Source organism: Strix uralensis, chromosome 2, assembly GCF_047716275.1.
Source record: "Strix uralensis isolate ZFMK-TIS-50842 chromosome 2, bStrUra1, whole genome shotgun sequence".
In the NCBI taxonomy this organism is placed as follows: Eukaryota; Metazoa; Chordata; class Aves; order Strigiformes; family Strigidae; genus Strix; species Strix uralensis.
In genome coordinates, this window is record NC_133973.1 from 1428620 (window position 1) to 1440961 (window position 12342).

Sequence of the window (12342 nt, forward strand, 5' to 3'; positions counted from 1 at the left end):
TCTGGTGGACACACAGAATGTTCCTCGTCTTCCACTAACGTTGTGATTTCATGAGTGACCTCTGACAAGAGTTCACAAGCTAGCTGGGTAGGGCGATGTAGTTTATTATCATTAATTTAGCAAACATGGACATGTATACAAGGAATCCAGCTTCCTCGATATTAGTAAAGGTCATAATTCACACCATCTTTTAATTTCATGGAATAGAAAACTACTGAATATGACTCACATAAATAAGTTTCAAAAACTTGCACGTTCACATACATGTTAACCTGGAGTGACTAAAATAAAATAGTCCTCCAGCCTAGCCAGAACTAACAGCTGGTCAACAGATCACTAGGAAGTGGTACAAGAAACAGCATTTTCCAACAACATAACACGTTGTACAGTCTTCATCACAAGCAGCAGCAAACAGCAATATTAATCCATCAAAAATTCAACACTTTTCATAATAGCCTGCATCCAGGAATTCAGGGTGGAGTTGAGTATAAAGTGCCCTTTAAAGACAGGAATGTGTATTTGCCACCCTCGTATACAGATCTCACACTCATTTAGGTTTGGTCAAACCAAGAAGATCCCTGAGTTATACTAAAAGCAGGCTTTTCAACAAAATTACAAATTAATAGTAAAATCACAGTCAGGTAATTGTTAAACTTGCTTGAAAGCTTTAAAAACACCACGAAAAGTCTGTGGCTGTAAAGAGCAAAAGCTCAAGCCATAAAAATTAAGAGAGTTGCCACTAAGAACTCTGTGGTTACCTCAAACTTTCAACTATAATGGTCTGTGAAGCGAAAGGATTTTGTCTCTGAACTAATACAGTGGATGTTCTGCATCTGTTTTGCTCTTCTGGCTTCTAATCTAAACTGCCTTGCTCTCTCTTTAGCAGCTAGTTCTTCTGCTCGCTTTTCTTCTCTCTTTCTTTTTAGCCATCTGTGGAGAGAGAAAGAGGACTAGAAGTACTGCCAGTTGCAATTGAAAGTTTTACATCATCCATTCAAAGGAGACTTGCCCCCATTTACGTAGAGTCACCTTGTCCTGCAGGATTATGTCAGGTGTCACGGCTGAGCCGGTCTAAAAGCCTGTCACCCCTAGACATTGGGAGTGCTGCTTTTCCATCCCCATTCCCTGGCTGCTGCACCCACCTTTACCTCCCCTCTTTTGTTGAGCTGATACAACTCACAGACTTGAGAGAAAAAAAAAAAAATCATCTTACTGGATTACCTTTCTGCTTGTTTAATGAGCTGAATCAACCCAAGCCTGCTCCAGAACAGGCAAAAAGGGGTAGGAGAGAAGGATCTCCCTTTTTGAGCAGAAGTAATTCACTATTTCAGCTCGGGTTCTGACAAGTAATTTCCCAACAGTGAACAAACAACATCGAGGAATTGATGAATTTTTGCTAGGGTGTGAGTTTATGAAGGCATATTCATGCAAAAATCCCTCCAAAACAGTAAAGGCTTCAGCAGTAAAGATGTACCATATAATAACTACAGTCTTAAGATGGCAGACTACAAAATTTTCAAATATGATTCCCTAGGAATGACCCTACTCACTCTTTAAAGGCTCTGTTGCATTCCTCTGTTCTTGGAAAAAAGGCAAGTCCTTCAGCTTGGCGTCTCAAAATTTCTATCTGTTTTTCTTTCATGTGTTCTTGGTGCTTTTTTTTAAGCCATAACTTGAAGGCTTCTTCTGGATTCCTGTTCCTCTCCTATTTAAAAAAAAAAAAAAAAGAGATATATATATACACATATACAAGGCTTATCATTAAATGACCTTTATATTAATCATGTTGTAATTATTTTTGGAACTGTGCTGGCATCTCCCATCCGCAAAACTTACCTCATAAGCAAACTAGAGCATATGCTAATCTGGCAGGGAATATATACATGGGCAAGCATTCAAAGTGGTATGTTCTAAAAAATACTGAATTTAGCTTTCCAAGCCCATCGCTGCAAGAACTTTAGAACAGAGCCTCTGCGTCTTCAGGTTTTGGTCAGGTCACATGCATTAACTGCTTGCCAACAAGTTCTGATGGTAAGGAATACACTTCAAGGGGCTTTCTGGCAGCTTGTTCACTGCAGGGTTCCATCAAGTCATTCTCCTGATAAAAAGGAGCATCACTGTATCTCCTGTGACTTTATAGCTATTAAGTTCACATAGGCAGCTTCTATGGCACAAGCCACCCTGCCAAGCAGAACCATCTTAAACACGCAAGTCAACCTAGCTCTTCACCGAAAACAATGTAACAAAAACATTTCCTATCACTGTAAACTTTCGTATGCTTAGCTAGGAACACAGGCTTAGAATTTGGTTTTCCTATTTAACAAGCACTGTAGATCCCAGTCCTACATTAGGGAGATCTTACTTTGCTGTTTAAGTCTTCCAGCTCCTTCGCACGACGAATTCGCTTTTCTTCTTGCACTTGTTCTTTCTTCTTCTGTAACCAAGCTTTAAAAACCATCTCATTCTCTCTTCTCTTCTGTTCTTCTTGTTCCTTTTTCCTTTCTTCTTCCTTAAATGGAATGAAGAGTGAATAAACTTAGCTTTTAAGAGAATCATCTTAATCTGCAAAGGCCTCCATAGACAATAAGTCATTTGAATTATGTGAGAGAGACACAAAACCACTGATGAAACAGGAATACTCAACAACTGCATCATAGTTGATCCTATTTAGGAAGAAATGACTCTGAGCACTTCTGCAGTTCATGGGTACTTTCAGTCCAACCCTCTTTGCGATTACCTCCAATCTCCATGAGACATCTCAACTCACAGACATTTCAATAGCAACAGGTGAAGACTTTTAAAATTAAGCCTGCCTACTAGCTCTGATTGGCTTAAAATCAGTTTAAACTGTTGCATTTTTAAAATGAATGCAGCTCTCAGGCTTGATGGACTGCTGAACCCTAAAGGATATTTTAACTACCTACGGACTGCAGGCACTACCTTATAAACAAGGATTTTCTTCTGGACATGAAGTTGTAATGTATTTACTTAAGGAGTATTAATAGTGTAACACTTTTTTCAAGTTTACAAAACGAACTGATTTTCACAAAATTGAGAAAAGTCTTTTTTAATTATTAATCACATTTTAGCTAATGACAAGCATCTACAAGGAAGAGAAAGGTTTTCAAACACTGCTTCAGAAAGCTGATTGGGACATTTTACAAGGTTTTGACTTTCCCTGACACACAAACTACAGTCCCTACTCATTTCAACACTCAGAGAAATCTGTTCTTCTTGCAAATAGATGATGTTCCTCCCACCTACACACAACTTTCAGACTATCCTCCAAATTAATAATTTGTCATTTATTGAAATGGAAGAAACCCCACCCAAATGAAGCGGACGGATTCCAGTAATGTCAAGAATGTTTCATGCCTGTGGAATCCATCACAGAATGGAAGAACTCCATTCAAGAATGACAAGTAAGGTAATACATTCTTACCTTTTCGTAAGTCAGCCAACAGAGGAAGAGATTTAGCACACACTGTTAGGAAAATAACCTTCCTTAACCTCCACCACTCTACATTTTATTTTAAATACACAGAGCATGGTGTCGAGAGATCTAGTCTTGTGTGTACAAAGGAAACACATCAGTAACTCTTCCCCTTTCATACCCCTCATTACAGAGCTGTGCCTCGGAAACTTTTCAAATAAAGCAAGCTAGACCTATTTCCATGGATAGGAAGCGACCTTTTAAACTGCTTAGCCAGCTTACTTAGAACATCATGACACAGAAAAATGGTAAATGCTTCCTGCTCTTTTTATAGAGCAACATACATAGTAAGTTACCTTTTTGTAATTGTATTGTCATAATGCAAAGCAAAGAAAAACATCTAAGCTTTTAAAATCTTTGGTAAAGATTTCTGCAGTTCCTGTTACAGCTGTCAGAGGCTGACTCTATTAATATTATTTTCTTCTGAATAAGAGGCTGAGAAAGAATTAAAAGGGTTTTTTTTTCCCAGTCATACATAAGATACTGATTTGACTTTCTAAATTATAAATATTTTTTTTCTTGTAAATTACTGTCCTTTATAGATACAGGAAGAATAACCTCAGTACTGGGAATATTTTCTTCTTTTCACCTGCACGCATCCTACGCAAGCAACAGGGCATGCCACTTTTGAAGTCAGCTGTATCTTCCATACATGTTAAACACACCTCTCTTTGTTCACAGTTCTCACAGTCATTCTCCTGTGTAAATCTTGCTTTATGACTGAACACTCTCCCACATGCTTAACTGCCTGTTACACACTTCAGGAGCACCCAAACGTGCACCTGCACTACTGTTGTTAACGCTAACTTCCTGCACTGCAGTGTAACCTGGGGAGCTGCCATACCGTGTGCTACGTTCCAGTAAACAGTGGGCCTGTAATGGAACCTGGGTAGAAAGAGAGTCAATAAGCAAAACCAGTAAGCACAGCACAGCAGAAGGCGGCCTATTTATGAAGGACATATTAAATAAATACTTATTTCTCCTGGGAGCGTGACTTGATCCTATGCCACTCTGTGGGGTTTTTTTTCTTTTAAGGAAAAAGAGTTTTGAGAGATTCTGTACAATCTCCAGAGAATTATTATTGTTATTGCTGCCTCTTTTATAATGGAAAAATGGAGTAAATGCCCTGCCCATGTGGTCTCTGTGAAGCAGAGGAACAGGATGGTCACTGTGATCTACTTGTGTCTGTATCTTTACCTCTTTCCTCAGTTTTTCCTTCCTTTGTTCTAACTGCTTCCGCAATTCTTTTTGTCTGGGAGAAAGACAATAAGTAGAGCTTCTCACAGGCACATTTGCAGACTGTGCCCTCTGCGGAGTCTTCCGTTTTCCCAGACCTCTTGCAGCATTGATAGCGGAATTTGGACGACGCTTAGGGTTAGACGGAGGCTTAGGGAAATACACACGCTCTTCTCCACCGGGAGAAAAAGAACGTGCTCCTGGTCTTACCAGAGGTACTTCCTTCATTCGAGAGACAGTGCCAAAAGCACCGTGGTGTGAAGACTTTGCAGACATCTGTTGAGTTTCAATATCAGTAAAAGAAACACTTATCGGCGGCAAAAAGCCCTGGCTTTCAATATCGCGTAAACTTAAGAGTTCAAACTTCCCATCTTTTTCCACTAGGATTTTACCATCCTTGTTTTCCTCATCCTTGCCAGCACATGGCAAAAGTGATGTGCTTTCCTGCCCCATTTCATTAGAAATATGCAACCGAGATAGCCTATTTGAAACATCATCTCCTCTTGCGAGGTCAGTTTTACAAATTTCAGCATCTTCTAGAGGAGGAACTTCAAGATCCACCAACTTATCCTTAAATTTTAATTTCCGTTCTCTGTTCTGATCCACGGGAGCCTGATTCTCCAGCAGTTTGTTGGCTTCTTCAATCTTTTCCAAGATGTAACGCTTTATTTCTTCATCTTCTTCCTCATCCAGCTCCTGCTGGTTTTCCAGCTTGGATTCCTGGATAGAGCTTTCACTATCAGTATCAGATACATGGTCCCCCTGTTTAATATCAGACGTGGATTCCAGACTTTCTTCATTGGTGGGTCTCACTTTCACATCTCCATCCGATTCTGAAAGCTGATCTGGATTTTCTTCCATTTCCTCATTGTCTTCCTCAAAGTTGTCCGCAACTTTAAAAATCTGTGCTTCGATATCCTCTTCATTTTTTTCAGGATTCTAGAAAAATTAAAATAAGCTAGTCTATTCTCCCAACAAAGAACAGTATCAGAGAAAGAGAAAAGAAATAGCAAGAGGGAAGAGTAGTACTAACTACCCTAATTCTAAAACAGGCTGTCAAATAGTGCATGTCATAACTAAGAGCTGTTTTGGCACTAACAGCTCTCTGGCGGTTTCTCCATGTTCACATCTGCACAAAGTTTAACTAACCATGGCTTGTGCAGTCGTGATCAGTGACAGCATAAAACCAGAACAACATGTATTGCACAAACACTTAAAGGGACCCAGAAGTACTTTTGAAACAAACGTTATTTTCAATGAACACTGAATTTTCTGTTTTAAGGTAATTATAACCAAACTAACCAGTTCGCTGAATTGCTTTTTGTTCTAATTCCAAATAACCTTCCTTGTCAAAATTCAGTGAATGGACCTACACGTTTCAAACCATATTGAATTTTGTGCTTATGATTCCATTTTAATTTTAATTTTAATTCCATATTAATTTTGTCCTTTAAATAAGACAACCAGTGTTTAATTTAACAAATACCTCTCCTTCACCAAGATTTTCTTTTTCTTCTTCATTAGTTAGCCATTCGAGGTCTTTTTCAAAATCATCCTCATATTCTCCACTTTCTGTTAAATCACCCATGTCTGCTGGATCTCCTTGGTCTTCCTTTTCACTCATTTTGGTGATGTGTTAAAGTAATACTACAAAAAGGAGAGGGAAAAAAATTGTTTTAAAACTCTAGCAACACACAAGTACAGCACATTGATCTCTCTTACGGCACACACATCAAACTTGTGAGCAGTATCAACACAACCACGTTAGATAGTGCTACAGCACCTCAGGGCTAAGGATCACCAATGATTTATAAACAGGAACGGATTTGGCCTTTCCAGCTCTGACCACGAGGGGAAGATTTGAGTCAAAGCAAACCGAGGTGACAATGTCTTGCAGCAAGTCTCTAACAGAGCTAAAACTAGAACTCGTCATCTCTTAGCTGTTGGTCTCCTGCTTGGACAAAGAGACCGCTATTTTACATTCGTTAGAAGTCCCGTGAGCTTTCATTGCTCCCAGGTGTGTATTATATTGTTGTTTTGTACCTGCCTGCCCCATTTTCCTTTAAAGAAATCTTAACTTGTTTCAAGTTACGTTGCAAAAATGTGGGATGCACAAGTCCTAGAAGATCCACGCCACAGCTTACAGGAGATCAAATTACCAAAAAGCTTCTCATAATGACATATTAAAATGAGAAGACATGCATTGACTGGACTCTTGACAGCAACCTTCTGCTGCAGTGCCTGAACATTTACAAGCAGCTAGCTTTCAAACCATATCACCACCACTGGTATTAGGGGTAAAGAAAGCTACACAGACACAGTTGAGACTGCTGGGAAATGAATTCTGTCCCAGTTTGAATTTGTGAGGAAGACAGCAATGGGAAAAACTCATTAGCCAGTTAATCATGCTGCATATAGTCATATTTGAGACAAAACTGATGATAAGCCACTCTAAGGATTAAATCTTTTTAACAATCTTTGGACTGCAGGTGCCGACAGCTCCTGAAGGACTGCCTGCACGCCAGGCTGACTGCCTGCCACCCCTCGCCCCAGCTCTCTCTACAGAAGGCGTCTGTCACCACCTAAAGACATGAACAGGTTAAAGACATGTGGAGACACATCAGCCTAGAGAGCTGATTCTGCTCTTTTTACAGCTTTAGCCTCTCATCATTGCCTCCCTTATTCGTTTATTACTGTTTACAAAATGAACATAAAAGATGGAAATACTGATTATTCAAGTTCCTTTTCTCTTTGTACCCTCTGCTGGAAGGTGCCACTTCGAAGCGTCTCTCTAGTAGGACAAACCTGTGTCATTTACAACTCACTAAAAGATCATGATATGAGCGTTAGCATATGGCAACACAACACGGGATGTAAGAGTTAGCTCTGACCCTAGATGGCCCTGGAACAGCAAGACAGCTCTTGCCGTGTGACCATCCTGCCCTTCCAGACAAGGAAGGCTGCACCTGGACTTCCCAATCTAAGCATTTTGTAGTGCATTGTGTAAAACCCTTCCATCCAGAAGATGTTGCTTAAATTCCCTCAAGCTTTTGCATTAAGTTCTGACGAGCATCTCTGAGTTCTGTTATTTATTCCCACGAACACCAGCTCCACTTCTTAAAAATTCTGCATTTCACGCTTGACAAAAGTGCTGGTTTTTTTAGGCCTCAAAAGTCAACATTTATTTAAGAGGAAAGAAAGAGAAAGAATAAAGAGAAGAAAGAAATTAATAAAGCTGGTCACTTTTGTGAAAACTTGTTTGTACAGAAACTTTGTAAAAGCTCTTCTCTTTGCTTGATTTGTATTTTGTTCAAGAAAATCTGGTAATTTTTTTCTCCTAATTCACTTCTTAGCCACCACTTGCCACGAGAATCACTCATTCACACTAGATTTCTTCGAGTTTAAATTTTCAAAGCTCGTTCAGACCCTTGCCTTGGCTTTCCACACCATGTCTATTTCTATCATGTTTTTCCTGCCCTTCTGATACCACACATAGTCATTTTTGCTGGGAAATGCCCCTTCCTTCACAAATATCCTTGGTTTGGGTGGTGATATGTACCTGGGTTCTTAACGGAGATTACTTTGCTCTAGTGCATACTCAGCACAAGAGAACGATTTCTCTTTAACTTCATCAATTATGGTAAGTGGATGCAAAAGCTACAAAGCCAAATTGTGCCTTTAACAGAACACGTTCACATCAGTCTGTGACACTCAACACAAATACAATAGGATATGTATAATAAAGGGGAGCAGCATAAAAATCAGCCTCTTCTGTTGTAACCTAAAGTAGTCATGGCTGAAGAGGTAATTTCAGTTTAATGACCTTGTTTCAGAAAATCCTGAATCAGCTCCTATTCTCTTCGGGGTCTTATGAAGTAAAGATTGAAGTGCTTCAGCTTTAATCGGGACCAGAATTCTTCAGAAAACCTCAAATCTTCATTTTCACCTGCTTCTATTCTAACAGGGCTGGATGCGGTGACTGAATTGTTCTGCAAAGCTTAGTAACGCCTCTACGTGGATATATTCGGGCACAGGCACAGGCACAACAAAAAGAGGGATCCAGCGATGGATTTTTGTTATTTTGTCCTTTTGTACCTAAGTACACATCTCTAGGGGTTCATACACCCGAGCCCCCCACAGCTACGATGGGGAAGGCGCAGCCCCGCGGGCGGGAACCGGCAGCCCCCGGCTCCGCAGTTCAAGGCGGGCAGCTCCCGCCGCCGGAGCCCGACAAACGGCACCCCCGGAGCCCCTCCGGCCAGCGACCCTGCCTGGGGCAGCGCTCCCCGCCCCGCCCGCGGCCAAGCGGAGCAGCCTCCCGCCGGGCCGTGAGGCCCGACCGCGCGCGGGCCGCCATTCCCCTCACCGGCCCCACCTGCCCCCCCGCCGGCCCCGGCCCCCCCGCCGGCCCCGGCCCCCCGGCCCTGCCCGCTCACCTCTCCGGCCCGGGGGACGAGGTGGCGCCGGCGCCCGCCGAGGCCCGGTCAGCCCCGCCGCTGCGTTGCCCGGCGGCGTTGCCATGGCGGCGTTGCCATGGCGGCAGCGGGGCCGCCCCCCCCCTTCCCGCGCTCCCCTTCCTGCAGCCACGGTCAGCGCCGACGGCGGCCCCCGAGGGCCAAACCCCGCCCCTGGGCGGGCACGAGCGCGCTCGCCAGGCGGCACCGCCCCGTCGCCATGGAGACGGGCCGCCGCGCCGCGCCCCCCCTTTGTCCCCCGTTTTCAGGTCTGAGGGCCCGTGAGGAGGCGGCGTTTTCTTTTCCCACCGCGTTACACAATGTCATTTAACGCCCGGAAATTAACACAAGGAGCGGGGGGGGACGACACGACCCACAGCCGTGAGCGCCCAGGAGAGGGGCAGCAGCGCTTTCCCCGCCCGGCTAAAAGCCTTCAGATGCTGTTAAATTATGCGCTTGTTTGGGAGCTGCCTGAGCGTCGGCAGTTTTTTGTGTTGTATTATTCATGCTCCGGCTGGTGATGAGCAATTTGATCAGACCGAAAGCTAGCAGTGTCAAAATCGCAGCTTTTGTTAATAAAGATAGCGCTGCATCTCCAAAGAGGCACCTGGCTGCATTAATCACACATCACTCCTAGAACTTTAAATGTGAAAAAAAAAAAAAGAAAAAAACAACCATAACGAACAAAAAAACCCCCTAAATTGATTCCCTTCTGGAAAAAAAAGCCACCAAAACCCACCACCCTGAGTTACCTCCTGGGCAGGGGGAGCTGACAGAGGGGTCAGTAGAGCCCCGGGGGGAGGTGGCACGTCACAGCCTCGTCTCTGGAGGACCAAACAGCCCCCCAGGTCGCGGATGCTGTGCCCCTGTCATTAGCAGGCCCCACAGCAAGCCCCGTGACCACCAGACCTGCCATGGAGCACCCAGAGGGCTCACCGTGGGGCAGAGGCCCTTCTGCGAAACGCTGGCTGTGGTGGCACCATGGCTGAAGCCCGTCAGGGCCTTGCGGAGGGCAGGGCTGTGCTGCACGGCCTCTGAGAAGCGAGAGCGGTATTGGAACAGCTGGCAAAACACCCCGGTAACTTCTGACAGGCTCCCGATAAACGTGGTGGTTGGTGCTGCCACCGGTTACCCCAGAGAGCCACTGGCTTGACCCCGCTAGGTGTAGTTCAAAGGGAAGCAGATACACTCGCTCGTTAGAAAAAACACACACACACCCCCCGCACTAAAGGGTTAATGCTAATGAGAGAAAATATGGGCAGAATATAGCCATGAATAAATTTAGCCAGGGCGTTGATAACTCCCAGAGTAACGTGAGTAGAGTTACCCTTTCACTCAAAGTCACGCGGGGTAGAAAAACTAAACCCCTTCAAGGTGGGGTTCAGGAGGTCTCTGAAGACATCTCCCATCATGGCCCACACGCCACAGGAGGAGGGTGGACTCCAGCACCTCGGGGTTTCTGCTAATCCTACATCATACAGTGAGAAAGAGAAATGGGTTTTGACATTGTTTTCAGTGGGTTGGAAGAGCTCCCTGATGTTTACCTGAGATAACACTCAGGCACCTGCTTAGCAATGGTTCCTGCTGTACCTGGAAAAACTTCAACCACTGACCTCACCCAGGGTCACGCGGTTATCCCCCTCTTGAAGACATAATGACGAACTTCTGGTTTTCCACACTTCATAGACGGGTGGCTTTGACAAGTTCACAGCAGATTAAAATAAAGAGATCTGGGCACAATATCAAAGCTTTGCTCTGCTTTTATCATAAGACTATCCTTCATCTTACAAGCCAGTGCTACTCCCTTCATTCACAAGAAATGCTTTGTTTGACTAATTACAAATCAGTGTGATTGTAAGACAAGGATTAGACCCTATTGTTGGAAGATCAAGCTGTGATGCTTGATAAAGATAATTTAATGGTATCTTAAGCGCAATCTAAATTCATGCATGCATTCATTAACCCGCACATCATTACATTTAGGTTTTCAAATGTTCCCATCTGTGAGGGAGCTACAGAGTACGGTTATGAAAAAACGCAATGGAAACAACAGCCAAGCACCGCAGGGCTCCAAGGACATGCTGGTTGCTCTGTGTTTAGGGAACACTGATCCATGCAGAGCAAGTATGTTTGACAGAGAAAGGCTGTGCAACACCTCCAGAGCAATGTTAAACAAACACCTTGACACCTTTTGTCTGTAGGAAGCAGCTGACACTGTCAAGAGTCACTGGGAACTGAGGCCAGAGCTCCCAGTCTCCTGCCCCTTCCATAACCAAAGTCTCTCTTTCCTTCCCAGTACTTGGCTACGATCACACCCGTAGAGAAGAAAACGTAATGATTTCCATGCAGAGCCCTTCCCTTTCCCTGAGAGCACTGCCAGAGCAGCACACAGCCACAGCACGGTTGAGTATAACCCTGCCATGGCTTGGTGGGCTGTCACAGCCAGTGCCAGCCCTGGGGGACAGCAGTGGGTGCTGCTCCTGCAACAGCGGCCTCTGGCAGTTCTTACTTTTCCTCACTTTTTGGACAGAACAAGCCCAGCACCTGGCGTCTCCCCCCAACAGTGATCCTAAAGCCCAGGAACTATACCACATCTCACCAGCATCACAGCAAGCCCAGCACAGGACACCCGGATTCGGTGGTAACACTCACCTGCAGCAGCCCACAGCATCGACTGGAACAAAGGAACAGCCACAGCATCCCAGGCAGACACCCCAGCCGTGTGTAGTATTTATCTCCTCTCCATCAAACCGTGCTGTGTGCTGTATTGCCAGTGCAGGAATTCAGCTCCTTGACAGCAGCTGGGTGTTCCTTTTCAGATCTCTTAGCCGTACGTGGTGTGGCAGGATGCGATGGGAGGAGCAAGGAGGATTGCCAGAGTTCACGTGGACCGCTTCGCTCACAGGCGAGAGCAGCCTCAGGGTTCTTGTCACAGCGCTTTTCACCAGCACCAGAGGCGTGAAACAACTGAAGCCACCTTAAAGGATAATGCTATACCTGTATGAGCTACTAGTTACCTTCCTGTCATAGGCAAGCAAAGATTTTAATCCTCAACACTGTCAAGCAGCTCATCCCTGCACAGCTGACTCCTGCATTCACCCAGGGAAGACAGATGAATGAAATTCAGAGCAAGCCTGACATGCTGACAGCCCTATCCCT

The 12342-nt window shown here is 44.3% G+C and overlaps 1 protein-coding gene across 3 annotated transcripts; it reads right to left on the reverse strand.

Moving 5' to 3' along the window:
- Window positions 1-84: 84 nt before the first annotated feature.
- On the reverse strand, window positions 85-11951 carry CCDC181 (coiled-coil domain containing 181). 3 transcript variants are annotated; one of them, XM_074852461.1, is made up of 5 exons: window positions 6216-7212; window positions 4691-5668; window positions 2363-2509; window positions 1551-1705; window positions 85-930 (listed from the first exon to the last, which is right to left on the reverse strand). In XM_074852461.1, the coding sequence occupies exons 1-5, from the start codon at window positions 6351-6353 to the stop codon at window positions 768-770; spliced, it is 1581 nt and encodes a 526-aa protein (XP_074708562.1). In that variant the 5' UTR covers window positions 6354-7212; the 3' UTR covers window positions 85-767. The 3 variants fall into 3 exon arrangements, with proteins under 3 accessions (XP_074708562.1, XP_074708553.1, XP_074708543.1); XM_074852452.1 differs by lacking the exons at window positions 85-930; window positions 1551-1705; window positions 2363-2509 and adding an exon at window positions 11836-11951 and having other exon boundaries at window positions 3928-5668; window positions 6216-6376; XM_074852442.1 differs by lacking the exons at window positions 85-930; window positions 1551-1705; window positions 2363-2509 and adding an exon at window positions 9166-9267 and having other exon boundaries at window positions 3928-5668; window positions 6216-6376.
- Between the last annotated feature and the right edge of the window lie 391 nt (window positions 11952-12342).